The following is a 20,924-nucleotide window of genomic DNA, read 5'->3' on the forward strand; positions in this document are numbered from 1 at the left end:
TTTCGAATTTTGAATTAAGTACATCAACGTATTCAAAAAAATTATCCGTTAAATAATTTACAGTGAAAAATTAGGGTTACATTTGAAAAACAGAAGTTTATATCGCCACAGGACACTCCTTAAGTAGTTTGAACAAAAAAAATCATGTATTTAAAAAAATCGACTTTGAGTAGGTATATATTTTAAAATTTTAAAAATCAGAATATGAATAAATACAATATTAAAGGAAAAATGGATGGTGAGCATGCTTATTGGTGAATCACCGCGTGTACTTGTGCACGTACCTGTATATACAGAGTTATCCAGACCTTATTTTAATTGAACATAATGGAAAATATTATTTTCCCCGTAATGAACTGCAGTTTTTTTGTATTTTTCATTGTGTTTCTTTCTAAATCGTTAAAGTCAATATTAAGCTTCAGACTTGATACACTCGTATTTTCAATTGGATGATAAAATAAATATATATGGGAAACGAACGAATATCATATTATGTTATATTGAACTTTGAATTACAGTTCAGGTTTTGTGTACAGACGTAGGTTGTAGGTACCTAATAGTAATTAATTGTCACCAAATATGCATAGTAAAAATAATCGTATAGAGTAATGTGTATATGGACTATATTATATAGATAAGAAACGCAGACAATGACCGTATGAGCGTCGGCATCATTATAAGTAAGATCATTGTGCAAAATTAGATAGCTATTACATATACCTATACACCGCGCAGTGGCGTACACTGGAATTTATAATAATATATATAATAAACATTTATTTTTATTTTTACAAGCAATATACAAACTGTATTATTAGATACAATACGAATATAGGCTAAGAGTAACAAATATGACAGGTAACATTATTTTGATGAAAGGAGCCACCCATTGATGACACTTCCTATGATATAATAAACATAAATGTTTTTTTTATAAACGTTGTCACCTTTGTATGGTGTACAAAAAGTAGAAATCAAAGGTCTCGATTGGAGTGTTTGAAAACTCATCACCACCCCGTGTGCACGCCACTGGTATATTGGATAATTTCTAGTCACCCCAAAGCGCGTTGGAAACTATTCTAAAGGAATTGGAATAATTAGGCTCACACTTCTTTATGTTTTATGCCCAATTGTTTTGCGAGAAAGGTATCTACATAAAAGATCAATCTTGTTATTCCTGAGAAATACAATCTTTATTTTCGAATTAGGGCAAAGGCTTTTTTTTTAAACCTACCGTTGTGAAATCGCGCTGTAAGAGCACACTGTATACAGCGTAACACAATATATTTCTCGGAAGGTCGTGTTGTAATACTTACAGTTATAACTTTATAGGTACCTACAAAGTATATATTATTATTATCATAATTTTTTACCGGAATAAAGGCGTTCAAATATAAGCCCACAAGTCCTCAGCTGCGGCACGGTGGTGGGGTAGAGATTGGGGGGCTCCCTAACCTCGAGGTCTATCCGGCGGCACAGGATTACGCGCAGTCACACGGCACATATAACGTGAGCGAAACAACAACAACAACCGTAATAATAATAATAATAATAATATATTATAATAAAAATACGAGCGTGTAACGATCATATAATAATGATTAATAATAATAATGCTATAATATCACGTAGGTACGCTCCTCGCCAACCGAACGGATTCTCTCGCAGAGACGAGTCGCGACCGCCGGGTGGGGTGGTGGCGGCGGCGGCGGCTGAGGCCAATTGGCCTAATTGGGCTTCCGGGAGAGTCGCAAATCACACCGGTCAACGTACACACACGGTTCACAGCAACGCGTATTCCGACGCCGCCGGCCTTTGAGTGCGCCGCCCGCGATTGCAGATTATAATATCATACCAGCGGCGTAGACTCGGCGCTGCCCCGGGGCCCCTGTGTTGCGCTCGACCGTCCCGACACGCACCATGTCCTGCACCGTCACGTCCGTCGCTTACGCCGCGATAGCGTTGATCGCCGTCTCGATTGTTTTCAACACACATACCGGTAAGCGTATACTATTGTAATAGTTGCTATATTATATTATTTACTTACCTATAATATGATATAATATAATATAATATTAATATACAATATTATGCATTGTATATTGTATATTATTTGAGGTCGTATTTGAGGAGGATAGCACTGCATGCTCGTCGGAGAGGGGCAAAACGAGTATTATAATTATATTAAAAGTATCTAAAATACAAAATATATTGTTTTTATTATAATTTTATCGGGAGAACGATGATATGTTGCCAATATATTATTGTAAACTGTAGTGGAGCGAGAAAAAAAGCCGCTTACTACCTAAATGTGTTTTAAAATTTATTGTTTGGATATAATAGTAATATTACGAGTTAAAAAATTATCTACAACATTTTGAAAAAATATCAAATTGATAAATTCAGATAAGAGACATAAGTTGTACATTTACTCTGGTCGCACTGGGGCACATACATTTTAAAATTTTAAATACGGCATCTTGATTATATATACCTACCTATAAATTGCCTACATATTAATCAACTATTTGTCGTTAGTATAATTGTATAGTTTTATAAGCTTTATCCATATCTATATATGTCATAATAATATAACCTCATCTTGTTTTACATCTTCGCCCCTTATTTTTTTGTCTTTATGTAATATATTGTAGTTATAAAACTACCATATATTACATAAAGGCATAATGTACATAGAAGGCAGCCATGCGTTGATGTCCGTGTTTGTGTTGTTCATTATTAATTATTATTATATGAGGATGATAAACTAAGTATTAGGCAAGTAAGAATTTGTGTGCTAATAAAGTTATAAAATGATTCTGACTTTTCTATACATTTGCCTTGTGTAAATTTACAAAAAAAAACGATAAAAAAAATCCTATACAAAATACATAAATAAGGGGTAAATATTTGTAAAAGTAAATATTGTTTCCCATTATATACGGGCATGCAGTGTTATTACTTAAAGTCTTTTAAATATCTATCAAATATAATATACCTACAATTAAAATTTTTTAAATTTTTCAATCAAATAAATTATCTATTTACATTTAAATTTTGATATTTTATAGATATTTATAAGTTATATATAATTATATACAGAGTGCGCCTTCTATATTTTTTCGTTTCCCTATAAGATAGGTACGTTCAGTTTACGGGGAAAACAGAATGTCACGCCTTGTAATAAGATTAAATATAAAATATTATAGCTGACTGTGATATATATTAATACGCTATAGTTAAGTTGTTTTCTCAAAGATAAGCTCCATATTAGGTATATTAGTTATTCATTTATTATTATTATTATTTAATATTAAGTACATTTATGTACATAATGAATTAATCTGAGAATAAATTATTTAAGTATTATTATATTTTTTATAAAACTATTATATTCAAATGAAATATAATAAACTAATAATAATAAATACATATACACAAGTTGTTATGCTTTAAATTACATATAGAATAAGTTATTTAATTTAAAAATCAAACAATTAAATAAGAAATAACTACAATCAGGCCTTGATAATAAAAAATACGATACTAAAACTATGTCTATGTGAATATTTGAAATTTTGTTTCTAGTGAAGGCACAAACTGAGATACGGTGTTATGTGTGCAATAGTCATAATGACACAGCTTGTGCTGAAGAAAAACTTCCAGATCATTTTAAAACGGAATGCTCAAAATTAAATATAGGTGTTCCAGAGGATAGTCGCAAAAATTATACCCTCTGCAGAAAGATCATACAAACAATCGAGCCGGAGGTCAACGGATGTAAGTATTAATTGCCAGACTTCTATATCGTACCTTATTGTATGAAGGGGATATATTATATATTATACTGCTTAAATTAAAATTAAAGTGATGATAGAGAAAGAACAAAATACAAAATTAATATTAAAAAGGATACTATTCTGAAATCTAATATATAGGGTTAATCAACATTCCAAATGTGAAGAGTTATAGATATAATCTTCAGTTGTACTATATACTAACTAATTATTGTTAAATATTAATACACCAATTTTAGTTTATTCTAATATAATATTATATTATACAAATTCGATTTAATTAAATGTTTTATAATAAATAATAATAAGTAATAGTGATATTTTAAATTTTTATATTTAAATGAATTATTTTATACATTTCCTCTCAATATCTCATGACCTCATGTTCAAAGTTATTGATATAACATACATTTTTAAGCACATGTGATTTTGAAATTAGATATTAAAACGCTTATTTTGTAATCTAATAATAAAATATTTACTGCTTGGATGTTAGCCAATGACGTAAAAACAACACAAATAATTAATAGTTCATATATAAAACATTTTTACAGTGGAATCGTTTTTGAAATCGTTCTAAACTTTAAAATAGAAATTAAAAAAAACAATAAGTAGTAAGGTTGCTTATATAATATTATTGAAGTGAATACTTTTTTTGTTAGTTTAAACCATGCATACTTTTGCAATGCTTTTCAAACGCATTTAAAAGTAAATACTATATATCATAGGCGCAATTTGGGGAGGTCTAGGGGTCTATAGTTTTATTTAAGCCCCCCTAAGTTTTTAAATATATTCATTCTTTAATCCAACTAATAGTACGGAAGTAACTAGAAGTACGAAATCAGTTTGGTACTGTTCATCAAATCGTAGCCAACGTAAAAAAATATTTAAAAAAGGTGGATAAGTGGATGTCGCTCTACTGTATATTAGGTTACAAGTGGGTCACTGTAATGGATGGTGTTAAATTTGAATTCAATGATATAATATCATTGTATAAGAAAAACGATTCTGAGCGAAAACGGTCAGTCAGCCTATGATATTACCAAGTATATTTGATGATATTATTGTGAATAAAGTAATTTATATATACCTAACCTATTTACGTGGAGCCTTATTTAAATTTTCAATCATTAGCCATAAAAGTTAAACATTTTATACATTTTTAACTACAAAATAATTAATAAATTATAAATTTGATAAATGTTGTCAACATTTGAACTTTAAATGCTTATAAAAAAAAAATTGTGCCTATGTATTTTTAATATTTTTCAACTGCTATTAGAACGATATATCAGGAGCCTTCTATTAAATGTTTGCGCTTTTTTACCCAACAAAAAAATTTTTATTGATATTTATAGAAAAAAAAACTAAAAAAATTGAAAACTGACAATGTCCGTAAACAGCTCAAAAAGAGTCAAAATATTTTCAACATTTTATGGTGTATAGAAAATTAATATAAACATTCAGTGAAATTTTCAAGTATCTACAGTCATTCGTTTTTTTATTACAATAAAATAAGAAAATTGTTACATGAGAAATCGAGTGAATATCAAATGTTGTAAAAATATAAATTTCAGACGCTCATAAAAATTTAATTTAAGTTTCTTGTAGACATTTTTTTTTTGATAAAGGTAGACAAACTTATGAGTAATCTTATATTACATTTTCAAATCTTAGATTTAAAAAGAAAAATTTTTATGAATTCTCAACTCAAAATAATTTGCTAATTTTCGTGATTTTTCCGTATTTTGTCAAAATTTGAACTTTAAATGCTTATAAATAAAAACTGTGACTAAGGATTTTTAATTTTTTTCATTTGCCTTTGAAACAATAACCTAGGAGCATCCTATTAAATTTTCAAGTTTTTTTACGCAACAGATAAAATTTTATTGATATTTATAGAAAAAAAAACTAAAAAAATTGAAAACTAACAATGTCCGTAACAGTTTAAAAAGAGTCAAAATATTTTCAAAATTTTATGGTGTATAGAAAATGGTAATATAAATATTCAGTCAAAATGTCATGTCCCTATGGCCATTAGTTTTAGAGTTACACCAAAAACCAAAATCGATTTTCTCGAAAACAGATTTTGCGTAAAAATTCCTGTTTTTCCTTAATTTTTATTTTATTTTTCACATCGCTTTTGAAAACTACTGGGAAATTTTGACCCCCCAAAGTACCAACTAGATTCACTTTCCTATCAGAAAAGTTACTTTTGAAGAAAATCTAAGCACTTTTACTGTCCTAAAAGGTGATGACAGACACAAAAATAAAAATAGAAATAAAAAAAAAAACACACATCATTGTAAAATCAATACATTTATCGCTTCGCTCAGAATCTAAAAGCACCATCACGTATACACATTTTCAAAAATTACGCACCGGAGATCTTTTTACTTCCAGTACCAATCATAACTCGTTGGGGTACCTAGCTGTATCAATGCAGTACTTAATTATTGTAAATACTATGAAAAAATTTGTGATGTTGTAACGCACAGCTCAAACCATTGGACAGATAGGGCTGAAATTTGGCATACAGATAGCTATTATGTTGTTTGCGTCCGTTAAGAAAGGATTTTTGGAAATTCAACCCCTAAAAGGGAAAATAAGGGGTATTTTTCAGCTATGAGGGCGATAAACAATTGGTACGCACATCTATGCATCAAGATAGATTTTCAAATGCTTCTGTGATATAATATATAGAAAAAGACATTTCTGGTAGTATTAAAATTAAGAATATTAAATAAATTCGCTATATAACTAATCACCGTTTAAAATTATAAGATTTAACACTGCTTAACTATGTTATTTTATTTTTAATTACTAATAAATAATTAATTAGCACCGAGTTGTTGAGTACTTGAGGTGTATATTATTGTATTTCATTTATCAAGTATTTTATTTTTACTGCTGAGTACCAAACTAAATGTTTTTGTAATATATTATTACCGTAAAAATTATAATAAGTTGTGAGGGGGTGCGGGGATGTAGCCCCTGTGGGTCTGTATTGATTTTATAACTTTCCCCCCCCCCCCCCAAATCAGTTATCCAAATTGCGCTTATGCTATATATATATGTAACAATATGAACAAATTGGAGACTAAATTCACTTTCGATAACTAGACCTAGTGGTGCTAAACTCATATATATCATGTGATACGATCGCTTCAGTTCTTAAATTTAAATGGCTAGAAAGTTGCGGTTTTTGTGGGACAAAAATTGTAGATTTCCCTTCACAACTTTGAAGTTTGGCCCCACTGACTAGGCCATTAGCACTATATATATAAACATTTAAGATCTTAACATATTAACATGTTGTGTTAAGTAAAAAGAAATTAAATTACCTAATCGGGCTAATAGTATAGTTATTTTACTTTTAAAGTATAGGTATTATGGTATACAGTGATTGTTATTTCTTTTAAGAGGACGTGATACTCGTATATGTGTTGTCTCCGTCTTACATTTTGCAAATTTTACGCTCATCAGAACACGTGTAGCTCCGTTAATTTAAAAATTAGGGTGAATTGACCTCTAATTACATCTAAAGGTAAGATTATTATTTAGGCAACCTCATGGGTTTTTTTTATTATATTTTAGTTTTAAAGAGAGTTATGAGTATTTTAAGATGTACAAACAATTTACAATTTTAAAATACTTATAACTCGTTTTAAAATTAAAATATAATAAAAATCCCATGAGGTTGCCTGGATAAAAATCTCATCTTTAGATTTTATAGAGTCAATTCACTCTAATTTTTAAACTAACGGAGCTACACGTTTTCTGTTGAGCGTAAAAATTGCTATGTTACGCACTTGTAAGACGGAGACAACACATGCTGGTATCACGTCCTCTTAAAGGTAAACATTTATTTTATTGAAATATTTAAACGTTTTTGGAATAAATTTTTTTGGACTGTAAGTACAAAATAATTAGGTACAACATAAAATTTTCAAAATAATTATAAAACTATTTTTATTTTTATTTTTTTTTAAAAGTTTTTACTGTTTATTATTGTGCCACATAGCTGTAATTGATAAAGGTAATTAAATAAAATTATTTTGATAATGTTGATGATGTATATGTTTATAAATGATTAAATAGAATATTTTTTTGAGATTTAATACATAAATACGTCCATTACACCGCTCAGAATATATAAAATTAAATTTTGAAAAGTAGTTGATTAGTTATAACTTGTAATTTGTACCTAATTAGGTATTTAAAGCTTAGATGAGTGGACTGGAATGCAGTGACGCCGATGTCTGTTCCATATGGTTTTGCATAAAAATAAACTGTTAGGTACCACCACTGCTTTCCCCCCAAACAGACTAACTAAAATACGAGACAACATACAAAATATTCCAATTAATTATATCCAAATTCCAAATAGCTATAACTTGTACATGATAGACCCTGGTATCAGTGTAGTATAGTGTACTACTGGAGTGGTACAGGGGCGTACACCCATTGGCGTAACTACTGGTTAAAAACTAAGAGGGAAAAATAATGTATTCAATACACCAAAATCAAAAACATATCCTAATTGTCTTAGATTTTATACAAGACTAAGGGCCGTATTCATAATCGATGCATAAGAACAAGAATTGCTCAAGCTAATTTTGATAATTTAAAAATAAAAATGTGTGGTTATAACTAAAAGCAATGCTTAAGGTAGGTCTCGACCAATCTTAATTTAAGTAATACTTTTTATTTTCTTAAGCCAAAGTCTCGTTTAAGAATCTCATTTGAGTTATAAGTATAGCTTAAGGCGTTTAAGCAATACTTATTCTTAAGCATCAAATATGAATATGGCCCTTAGAACTCATTTTATCGCTTAGAAACAAATCGTAGGTACCCATATCATTAAATAATATTAAGTATATAAGAGTTCATAAAAAGGTGCTATAACTTGTTTAAAAAAAATAATGTGTTAACTGTTAATAATCCTGCAATAAAAATTCATGAAAAAATATTATTGGGTTATTTTTGTAACCAAGAAAGTTTTATAACGTTTACATACGTCAACATATTATAGGTACAACAGGAGAAACGTGAAATAAATGTTCTTACATAAGTAGGTATTAGGTATTGCATTCTTTATTTATTAAAAGATTACAAGATTTATACAGTTGGGATATTTGGGTGGATTTGGAAAAAATACATCTTCCCCATGCTAACATTTTAAGAGTGCGGCAAGTACCCTCACCAATTACGTCACTACAGGAGTACCGCAAAATATATTGATCTACTATAATAATACTCAATTCTTTAAAATTTCAAACATTTTTCATTTATCAACTAGGTACTCTTTTAAAATTCGGTTTTACATATTGAAATTCTCAGAAAAATATTTTTACTTTGAAATGTATGAGATTAAAAATGTTTGCTGTCAATCAAAAACGTAAAAATTTGGTGTTAACAAAAAAAAAAATTAATAAAATATTTATTTTTTTTAGTAATAACTTTAATAAAATATTTTGAAAAAATTTAACCTTTAAATGAATCAACCGATTTGCATGATTTCCCAAAAACTGGCTACCTGCGTCTATCACGATTATAACTTTCATGTTCATATTAGGCAGTATAGGTACGTACTACTAACAACTACCAACTTTTAAATACAAATATTAAGTTTAGTAATATAGCTTTATAAATCATAATTAATAGCAGTCCTTTTCTAATATGGTAGAGTAAATAATAATATTAATCATCACATCATTTAATTTGAATATATTGATGATATAGTATTTTAGTTTAGATTATAGGAAGGTAGCTTATTTATCTGATAGCTACTATGTGATTTTTGTATTAATATAATCGCCAAGTTAAAATCCTTTTTCATTTATCAATATAGGTATATTATACTATACTTTAAAATTACTAGAAAAAACAAATAAGAATAAGTTATATTTTTGAAAGCGTTATGTTAACAACACTCGTTTTAAATGAAATTGATTTTAAGTTGTACTTAAATATTCAATAAGCCTATGATGTTCAACACATTTGCCTGACGTTATTTAAATTATTAAAGAGGGAGTCTGAACTCTGAATTGAGTGCACTGACACTTCAACACATATTGTATTATGGTCTGTTGTAGCACGTGGCTACTACATAAATGGTATAATGTATTACTATCGTGTATTATTATTGTGTATCCAAAAGTCAAAACCCTAAGCATTATTTGCTTTTACCCTTTTATGACTTTATGATATATTATTTATTTTATTTAAACTTTGACGATGATATATTCAAAATTATAGTATTATAATACTTAATTATTAGTTATTAGTCTAGGGTTCGGAAGTTATAGGAGGTATAAAAGGAAAAATATGCATGAAAATATGCACGAAAAAATTGTTATAAATATTCATAAGAATTCAAAATTCTAAAACAACCATTTTATGTTATTATTAATTTATACTATAAGAAATGTAAAATATGAAAAAATAAATTTATAATGTTTAAAATATGGTGGAAAACTGTTTGCCATTTTGACACTTTATTGAACTGAAAAAAATAGTTCAATAAATATATTTGAAAAGATAGTAGGTAGGACCTACCTGGTAGGTAGATCGGAATAATAGCGAGGTAGAGATTAAATGCGCATCACACCGTTGCCGTTAAAATGTCAAATTAATTGTGGACTGGGATGATATAAATAAATATCTACATTCAAATATAATATTGAGTTTTATATTCAATATTGTTATTAAAATACACCGCTTAAGATAGAATAAGATCAATTTTTTTTGAAAATAATAAATATGAAAAATGTGCGAATTAAATACAAGAAACATGCACTTTTTCCCAAAAATTTACGAAATATGCAAAATATACATTTAAATTTTTTTATTTTTAAACTCAACATTGTATGGCTCGGATTTCTAGCTTGGTCTGCTATAAATCGAGAGCATAATAATGAATTATAGAATAATATGCAATCCCTACAACTTCAGAGCCGTATTTATTATCTGTATGGCTATATTTTATTTGTACTAACATTTGTCTAACGAAGTTAAAATGTAAGCTAATGATTCTTACAACATAATTCGAATAACATAATTTATAACACCTATTTTATAATTATAATATCATAATATTATTCATATTAAGAATGGGCTTGTACTTGAAAAAAAACTTAAATATTCATGCAAAAATGTATAATTATCTTTATTAAACCTTATATTATTCGTCCCAATTTAAATTATTCTGAATTTATTTGATAATACTTATCTATGGTCTTCTTTGTTACAGTGCCGTCAGATAGAAATCGGATCATTAGAACATGTGGCTGGGACGCTTCAAATTACAATAATAAATGTTACCATCGATCCGGATTTGGTGGCAAACAGGACGTGTGCACTTGTATGACAGATTATTGTAACTCGGCGCAAAAGACATACATAGCGTTTGCAACTGTAGTGGCAGCAGCATTTGCTATCCTTATTTTGTAGAAAGGAAGATATTATAACTCTCAAACACGAGATAAATATTTTTAATTTAAGCATGGATGCAAGTATTGTTAATAAATGTTGAGAAGTATATAAATAAAACCAGCAACTGGTACCTTCATGACAAATAATAAACAATACTGTTTTTATTAGTTGAAACTTTTGTAGCATACAGATAATTATAAGTTAGTTAGGTATCACACTATTTTTCTATAATAAAATATTTTATAAAATATGTGTGTTTTCATTGTGTGCAAAGTATTAAATTGTATAGTCTATATACTCTATAATATGAATTATAAGTAGTTGTACAAAAGAGTTGTAAAACTGTCCAATGTACCTACATTAACATACCTTGATAAACATAAAATACAAAAGTAAAATTCTTATTTCAAACATTTTTAGTTCCAGCGTAAAAATGTAAATGTTAAAACTGAAAACAATTGTGTATTATATAATGTAATTTATGTAGTATGTAGATACAACTTTCTAGATCTCTAGTAAAGATGTATGTTAAAAATAATAGGTGGATATATGTATTATAATTATTGTTTATATTTTGTATACATAATACCTACCTACGCAATTAGATTTGTTTGATAACATATTAAGTATTAAACCTCATTGAGAAAAATTAAAACTTTGAATGAAATCAATTAAAATTTTAAAATGATTGGATAATTATAAAATAACGTAGGTAATAATTTTTTTTTTTATTTATTTATTTGAAGTAATCTACAATCTATACAATATGTTCTTAGTATAATAAGTAGGTTTGCTCACTTTGCTAAGTGACAGGTAAGAATGCTACGAATAATAAGATTAGGGAAGATATCCAGTGGTTACACCCTATAGGTAATAATCTAAAAGTAATAACGTTTAACATAGGTATACCTATATTAGTTCTAAATAATATAAGCATCAATAAATAATAGAAATGAATATTTGTTATTTTTTAGATTCAAAAAATTGAACAATACCAGTGCAAATGTCCTTATGACATAAAAAACTTCATAAATCGTAATAGTTGTACTTGTAAATTACTACCTATGAAAATGAAGTGAGGTTTCTGAGTGTTAAAAAAAATGTTGTTTTCACAAAAAACGAGTGGCGTATTGTTTTATATTTTAAAATGGAATTATACATCATATTATACTTATTGGACATTCACGTAGGTACATTATTTATACACATGCCTAATTGTTGTAGCACTTGACAGCTTACATTATAAAGAATATATAATATAAGTTGACTAATTTGTCTCCATTATCGCGAATTAGTACCTATCGTATTTTTTACTTTATAATACGAATGACATATAATATGAAGTCCATACATATATGACAATTTATTATTTATAATTATTATATTATACTATACTTCGCCCGGTTAGCAGTAGTGTATTAACGTATTATAGAAATTTTATAAAGTGAACTGTATAATGAATAATAACATCATCAAAATGTTTCGGGAGAGAGAATTACCTATGAAAAGAACAAAAAAAAAAAAACAATAACAAACAATCATGTTTGAAAACGCACGTTGGACAAGCCCAAGGTCGGTTAGTGGTAGGTGTACGCAGAATAGTTTTTAGAGAGGTGCGCGAGAGTCAGTTATAACCATTGGCAGTTTGCCGACACTTGTCCGTTCGTTCCCGCAACGGAAACAACCTATACTATCAGTGGTCAATTTAAATATTATTATTAATTGTCTTTAGCGTGTACCAGAACAATAATTGTGTTTAAATAATATTCACCTGAAGAGAGAAAAATCACAAATATGAAATTAACTGCATCGATATCGTTATGTTTAATCGCCCTGTTTGGATCGAGTGAGTAATTTTTTTATTTGTTGCCCCGTTCTTTTTTTCATATCTTTGTTTTTTCTATCGTCCTCCGTTGTGATGATTTGCAAATTCGCAAAAAAGGATTTAATTTTTAAACTAGATAGGCAGGTTTCGTATCCAATCGCGTCTTAACCGGACGTCGATATATTATGCTGTGCCGTAGACTTTCACCGAATCTAGCATTGCAATTACACAGCGGGTAGTATAGATACTTGGTATCTATTTACGTAATGTGCAGTAGGTACCTACATAGGTATACTACATCCACATCGTTAAGTTATCCATCTGCTTATATGAGTCTGTGACCTACAAATATTATATATGTACCTACCTACGCACTTTTCTAAAAACTATATGTTCGTTATTGATGTATTATATTGTTCTATAATATAATGGTTCTATTAACTGTGTCGTCCAATAATATTGCTTATTGAAAACAAATTGTGATGTATAATCTATAAATATTAGGTAAGTATAGGCAATCGCTGGTAAAATGGTATACCTACCTACTAATGAAGAATAATCAGTTGGGATGTGTATTTGTATTCATTGTTTTCGTTTACTAATAATTTTTTTAATGTAAAAGTATAAAAATATTTTTATTTTTTGGTTAGTACTTAGTATATCTAAATAAATCAAATTATGATTATTTATTTAAACAAAACTTGATATGAGAAATATGTTTTTTCTATTCAATAATAATTGCTACTATTTTATATTTTAAAAATATTGATTTGTACCATTTTTAAAAACTGTAAATGCATATTTTAGAGTAGTGCGTTGGAACTTTAAGAGCATTTTTTAAGGTTTTATAGTGCATTAAATGCACAGCTCTACTATAGTAAAACATCTGTTGTGCGGTGGCTGGTAGAAATATTATACCTATATAATTGTTAAAATAGTAAATATACAACATACACATAGTGTACTATAGGTATACAATACTTCAAACTAAACATTCGTAATATCCAAATGAAGACTTTAATGAGCACATTTTTATGCGTTTACCTACTTAAAAAAAAAAAAAAAACATCAGTGAACCATGTCTCCCCCTGGAAAGTGAATACACCACTAACACTGTTGCAGTAGTACGCGTGACGACAAGGACTCTCCGAAGGCTATGAAAATCTCATTGCTAATTATTACATTAATAATAATGTATTAATGTTGTTATTGTTTGTTTCGTTAATTTTCATGGTATTATAGAAGACAACTGGCAATTATTACAGAGTTTGATTTTACATTTTGTAGAAAATTGTATGAACTAAATATAGTTAAGCAATTATATGTGTTATGTAATTCGACTAATGCGTGAAAAAAAAGATGATTTAAAACGTAATGTGGGATATTCAAACAGTATATATAGATATCTATACACAAATTACTTGAAAAGCTTGGTAAACTACGATCATTGTGAAAAAGTGTTGTATCATCGCAATATAATATATTATACCGTTAGATATATGTGAATGTGAATGCCAAAAAAAATCTATTTAAATTATTAAATTGGTTTGATGAACATTGTTTAGTAAAAAACTAAATAGCATTAAATAATTTGAAATGTCCAGTATAGATGAAATGTAATGTTTAAATGCACACAGAAACAAAATAATAAGGAAGTTTGCCATTGGATGAGTTCAATTTTTTTTCGCCAAAATTATTATTTCCAAAGTGTCATCAGCATTCTCCTGTATAATATGATAAGGCATGATAATTGTCATTTCTCTTCAACTTATTCTGCAATAACTAAATTAAATTTATAAAATTGCGTATTTGTCTGCGTACATAGGAATTAATTTCGGGGAGGGGGGACCCTTAAATCCCCCTATATACATATAATATAAGTATTAATATGTATATATTATATTGAATACATATACTAGCAACGCCGCTGGTTTTTGTTATTATTATTAAATAAATGTCAGTAATATCAGTTAATATGGTTGTTATAAAATACATTTGTCTGGATCTACCTACTATACTTATTACCTAGTTATTTTTGTCTCATATATTGACAAACTTTATAAGTGTTCACTTTGCAAGTCGTTTATCTCGGATATATTATTTTTTTAACATGTATTATTTAATTTAGCTCTTTTATTCGAATGTAATTTATGTGTAGTTATAAACTATACATACTAAAATGTATAGCAGTATTGTTTTACCTACACATACTACCTACATGTTTTTTCATTGAATCAAAAAAATTTATATAAATTTATAAATTGATACGATATTATCGAAAATAGTTAAAACGAGTGTATATAGATATTAGTAGTATATTTTAAAGTTATTACTGTAATTGGAAAGTATACCTATTATATCAACATTTTGTTCGTGAATAATGAATATAATATTATTATTGACGTCTCGTTTATCTCAAATATGGTTTTATTATTTACATAAACAATTTCCGCACCTACCTATTCAATGATTGTCAATTGGTTGTGAGTTACATAATACTATGTTCTGTTGAAGTTCTCGTATCTCCTGGTAAACTGGTAGATTGCTATTTTAGCCTATATTATAATAAATACCTATTATATTAAAAAATTATTTTACAAAAACCATATAGCCCCCTCATCCTATAGTCCCCCTTACACAAAATCCCTGGCTAAGCCACTAGGCCATGCTATTTAGTTGCAACTTGAACAACGGAAACAATAACCGTGCTTTTTTTGTCGGAAACAGTGCATACCCATTTGAATATAATTTTACGTTTACAGAATACTTTTAAACAGTTTATGATTATGATAATCAAAATGTATATACATTTTATGGTAGTTTTAATGTTTTATATTTGTTTGACATTATTGTGGGCGGGGGTGAATGGGTGATATATTTGGTATGATTCTATATATTCATTATTTATGTGTACATATAATAATTAAATTCATCAGTTTTATTTTATTGTAATGAGAGGAAAAACATGATGCGCATTAATTAAGTGGCGTCAACTGTCAACATTTAAAAAAATGTATAATATGTACCTACTGTAATATTTTTAGTAAATCAATAAAGGTAGTGTCTATAATATACCTATGGGTAATTATTTTTTAAGCACTAGGCATATTATAATATAAGTATTAATTATGTTTTGCTATTATAAGGATCTGTATGAATATACCTAAGCCACTATAGCTATACACATTGTTTATGTTTTTTTGTTTTATAACGCGATGAGAATAATTGATATGAACAACGACGGAAAGAACATTATCTATATTATAATAAATAAATACTATTATTAAAACGTTTAACGTACAATTATTTTACCATAAAATTGTCATTAACGTAAAATATAATACTTAACATTTTGTATACACGTGTTTATTAAAAAGAACCTGTTTAAAATATACAACAATACAATTATTAAACAATTATTTAATTTCAAAAGATTAATTTTAACAATACTTTATACATTTAAAAATATATAAACCGTAAAGATCGCACATACCTATAGACATAATATTATATTTTAGATCTCACCTTAAAAATGTTAATTCGCAGTATGAACACTGTATGGGTAAAAATAGATAATATTATATTTTCAAATGATTATTTTTTACTTTTGACTTGCCATCGTGATTGTATTTAAAACTAGATTAATGATTGTCTCATAATGTTTAATATTATTTAATTTAATAAATATCTATAGTTATTATAGTCAATACAAATTCTAAAAATACGTGTGAAAACTGATATAATAACAATTAGTTTAGTTATTACTTATTGTTATTCTTATTACCTTGGTACTATAAATCTTTATGGTACCTAGTTTAAAACAATTAAGTGTCAAACAAAAATTAGTTGGTTAATACGAAAATATGGAATCATATAGGTATACATATTCAATATAATTTATTATGAATAAATAACTTTTTAATTACGAGCTACCTATAATAGATCACATTTTATAGGCACGCCAAATTTCGAAAATACAATAAAATAATGTAAAAATATATAAATTGTTTTTCATTGACATACAAATTAAAAATTCCATTTATGTTTTAAAGCAATAGGCTATTATACTGCCGTGCTAAGCGAAAACAAGAGACTTTTGTGTCTACAGATAATGTTAATAGTTTTATAATTTATACCGATTTTTTTATGGAAAAATAGCGTATTTCCTATTAAAAGCCATCTTAAAATGCAATTTAAAATAAGAAAATATGCGGTAAGTCCAATATATATTTTATATTTTTATGTTTTGTAAGCGAAAACACGGTAAAGAGTTCAATCAATTCTGGACATAAAATTAGATATATCAGCACGAGTTCTGATAAATTGTTTTAATGTCTGATTTACTGTTAAAAACATTATTAATTGCTGTTTCTTAACAATCATATTGACTAAAGTTATCATGGTTTCGCATAGCACGGGCGCACGGCAGTATATTATCATGTGCATATAAGGAATAAAGATTATCAAATATAAAAATCTTGTATTATTGTGTGGGTTTGGAAATGGTTAAAAACATACACATATATATTGCCATACCACCTATATAATATGTAAGCATTTGGTAAACCAGCAACCTTGAAATATTATAACTATGCGTTTTTACACATATATATATTGTGTTTTCAATGTTTGCAAAGCAAAAAATAATATTAGTCACTAGTCATTACATATTATTATTCGTTATAACAACACCGCCATTATCACGTGATTATTAAAATAAACAATACGAATTTTACATATCCGAAATCAACTCAACGGAATAAAATATAATAGCAAATCATAGATTTAATTAGTCGTACTCAAAAAAAAAATGTCTGTGATGTAAGTCAACGGCGAATTGATGCCGTAATAATATGTAATGTACACATTTACGCAACTAGACACCTGAGGGGACAGACGCCAGACAGTATAAGGGGAGGCTAATGTTGGGTTGAAGAAAATTAATATCTAAAAGAGAAATCTATACTTAGGCAGCTGATTTCCAAGGATTCGAGGGGTACTCATTTTAGAGCATTAGTATATTTGTACATATATATTATTATATATATTATGTAGGGTATATAGGTATATGATATCCGTATATCACTTAGATTTGATATTTTTTAATGTAATTTTGATGTAAAATTATCAAAGTAAGAAAAAACCACGTATATGTTTTATGTTTATGTATTTTCTTACATAAATGCATACATTCCATTAAACTGTTTATACCTACTCTAAATATGACGATTATTAATATAGTATAGTAACATATTATAGCCATCTAGATATAATTTAAATTCCATGTATAGAAACTAGCATATATATTATATTCCAAAAACCCAAAATATTTGTCAAAATCAGTCAAGTATTTTTTTTAGTTAATAAACCAGTCCTCAACCATATTATACACTTAACCTCTAATATATAATAATTAATAGCTATTAGTATTGTTACATAATTTTACATTTGTATAGAATAACTTTTTATTAGCCTATAAATGACATAATATAATATTATATTACAGAAATTTATATTCAATCATAATAACTATGTTATTATTTGTAACTATATAATAGCAACCTATATACCAAAAAATATTCGATTGTAGCATATTTTATATTAATTATTAACTTATTACACATTTAAAATTTTCCTTCGTTTAATTGTAATGTTTGATTATCAGGTGCTGGTCTAAAATGCTACACTTGTGGCTGGTGGAGCAAAAGTTGTGGTGATCCATTCATGAAGGATGATTATCTTTTAGTTGAATGCAATACTAGAGCGATTAATGATTTCAACCACGAACTAGGAAACACCCTAAATACGGCCAGTAATGCTTTACAAAATTTCGCAAATCAGGTGGGTTTCAACATCAATCAAAACAACAATTTCAATTTGCCTACCATTAGTGAAGATTCAGTTGGATGCACTAAAGTAGTACTTACACGTATGTATCTTAAAATATTATATTATTATTAATTGTGTTTACACGTCAATATAAACACACTTTTTCTAAACTTTTATTTCATTTCAAAATATATTTTAGGATTTAGATAAATAGTTTAATTAAAATTTTTCATAATTTATTGGATAAATATGTTATATTGTTATACCTAATATGTATAAATGTGTTTCAATTAATTTAAGTGTTTTTTTAATGACTCATTCGTAGAATATTAGGCCCTCTGTAAATTATTTTATGACGACTTTGCCAGGCTAATTATCACATACCTACTTAATGAAATATAAATATTATTGCGCTTGATAAAATTGTCATGATATATTATATTACTATACTAGGTACAGTGTTATTTGTGTTATTTGAACACTCAGTAAGTATCTCTAATATCATTATTCATTACAGTTACATAATTTGAATTCATAATAAGACTTTTTTCAAGAAAAAATACATTTTTACATCTTTATAATTTTTAAGTTTTTACTTTTTTAAATACCTAATAACAGCATTAATTTTTAATTTCATATTCTGAAGGAGAATATTTTTTTTGAAAATGTAAATGTTAAAATATTGGATTTCTAACGAGTAGGTAGTTAAATAGTAATAACTTTAAATTACTATACTTACAATTTATAACGTTAAAAAATAATAAAAATTATAATTTGTATCAACAATTTTGTTTTACAATTACTTAAATTAATGACCTTGAGGGTAAATTAACAATTCTATTAAAAAACGATGCATTATAGTATCTTAACAATTCATTAATGTTTCAAACAATATTTCTTCAACACAATGCGTAAACTACGGTTCAAATAATATGTATTGACATATAAGTCGTAAATAGTATAGTATAATCTTAAATTATAACCAACAAAATGTCATCGTCTATCTTATAGTTGTAAAATATTTCTGTTTCCGGTACAAACACACACATACATATTATTATATGATATAGACGGAGAAGATATTGTACGAGTGGCTCGAGGATGCGTTTATAACAAAGCAGACTTGTGCAAGGGAATGCAAAGACTTGACGACGAGCTGAAAACCCTCAAATACTGTGGTTCGTGCGACGACGACGGATGTAACGGTTCTAGGTCGTTGAAGTCTTCGGCGGTCGCGATAATTCTGACCACGATGGCCACGTGCCTGTTCTACAGGCTACAGCACTAATATCGTAATAGAAACCCAAACGCAATACTGTTTTCACAAAAGTTGAAAAGTGTACCTGAAACTATGTTTTGTTATTGTTCCGAACTGTTATAGCATATTCAACCACATAATATTATAAATTATAATACGTATGCATACGTGCGGAAATGTTTTCTTTACTTTTTACGCGCTGTATTATTATTCTAAAGAATATGTTTACATTTATTATTTTAACGTAACGCATATCATTATTGAGTGTTTTTGTTTTTTACGTCAACTGTGTATAAATTATTTATATTGGTACAGGATTTCATTTTTTCTAAATGTTGATACACTCAATATTTTATGTTGTATTATAAATAGTTATATAAGTAATAACTAATAGTTATAGTTGTAGTTATAGCCTTGCATGTATGTAAGCGGTATACCGAATAAATTACGATTATATAAAATTATACTACTGCACAAGCTAAATTGTTTAGTCTGTTTATAAATGACATTCAAATATAAAGTGATAAATAAGAAATTAGTATTATAGTGGGTTAATATTTTGAATTCTTAATAATTATTTTTAACCTATCATATAAAACTTTTTCAAAATAAAATCAAAACATTGTATTATATTATTTAAATTCTCACCATTCAATATGGTATGACTACAATTTGTAATGCTCAAAATATGTTTGATTTATTGATTATTATCATGCATTATCATGATCATTGATTGTACATTCTACCTTTTATATAATATATATAGGTACTGTACAGT

General features: G+C 27.5%; 2 protein-coding genes across 2 annotated transcripts; both read left to right on the forward strand.

The window, feature by feature from the left end:
- The first annotated feature begins 1,723 nt into the window (after positions 1–1,723).
- Positions 1,724–11,484, forward strand: LOC132949941 (uncharacterized). Its single transcript, XM_061021069.1, has 3 exons — positions 1,724–1,999; positions 3,589–3,780; positions 11,053–11,484. The coding sequence occupies exons 1-3, from the start codon at positions 1,921–1,923 to the stop codon at positions 11,250–11,252; spliced, it is 471 nt and encodes a 156-aa protein (XP_060877052.1). The 5' UTR covers positions 1,724–1,920; the 3' UTR covers positions 11,253–11,484.
- Positions 11,485–12,855: 1,371 nt separating this feature from the next.
- LOC132949940 (uncharacterized) lies at positions 12,856–20,685 on the forward strand. The gene is made up of 3 exons (XM_061021068.1): positions 12,856–13,080; positions 18,725–18,988; positions 19,959–20,685. The coding sequence occupies exons 1-3, from the start codon at positions 13,029–13,031 to the stop codon at positions 20,174–20,176; spliced, it is 534 nt and encodes a 177-aa protein (XP_060877051.1). The 5' UTR covers positions 12,856–13,028; the 3' UTR covers positions 20,177–20,685.
- Positions 20,686–20,924: the final 239 nt, after the last annotated feature.

The sequence above is a fragment of the Metopolophium dirhodum genome, chromosome 8 (genome assembly GCF_019925205.1).
Source record: "Metopolophium dirhodum isolate CAU chromosome 8, ASM1992520v1, whole genome shotgun sequence".
Lineage (NCBI taxonomy): Eukaryota > Metazoa > Arthropoda > Insecta > Hemiptera > Aphididae > Metopolophium > Metopolophium dirhodum.

Excerpts from the sequence above, each read along its gene's own strand:
- LOC132949941 (XM_061021069.1), top strand. The coding sequence starts at position 1,921 with ATGTCCTGCACCGTCACGTCCGTCGCTTACGCCGCGATAGCGTTGATC. Across the intron at positions 2,000-3,588 it reads TGTTTTCAACACACATACCG|TGAAGGCACAAACTGAGATA; the intron begins GTAAGCGTATAC and ends TTTTGTTTCTAG. Across the intron at positions 3,781-11,052 it reads CGAGCCGGAGGTCAACGGAT|TGCCGTCAGATAGAAATCGG; the intron begins GTAAGTATTAAT and ends TCTTTGTTACAG.
- LOC132949940 (XM_061021068.1), top strand. The coding sequence starts at position 13,029 with ATGAAATTAACTGCATCGATATCGTTATGTTTAATCGCCCTGTTTGGA. Across the intron at positions 13,081-18,724 it reads AATCGCCCTGTTTGGATCGA|GTGCTGGTCTAAAATGCTAC; the intron begins GTGAGTAATTTT and ends TTTGATTATCAG. Across the intron at positions 18,989-19,958 it reads CACTAAAGTAGTACTTACAC|ACGGAGAAGATATTGTACGA; the intron begins GTATGTATCTTA and ends TATATGATATAG.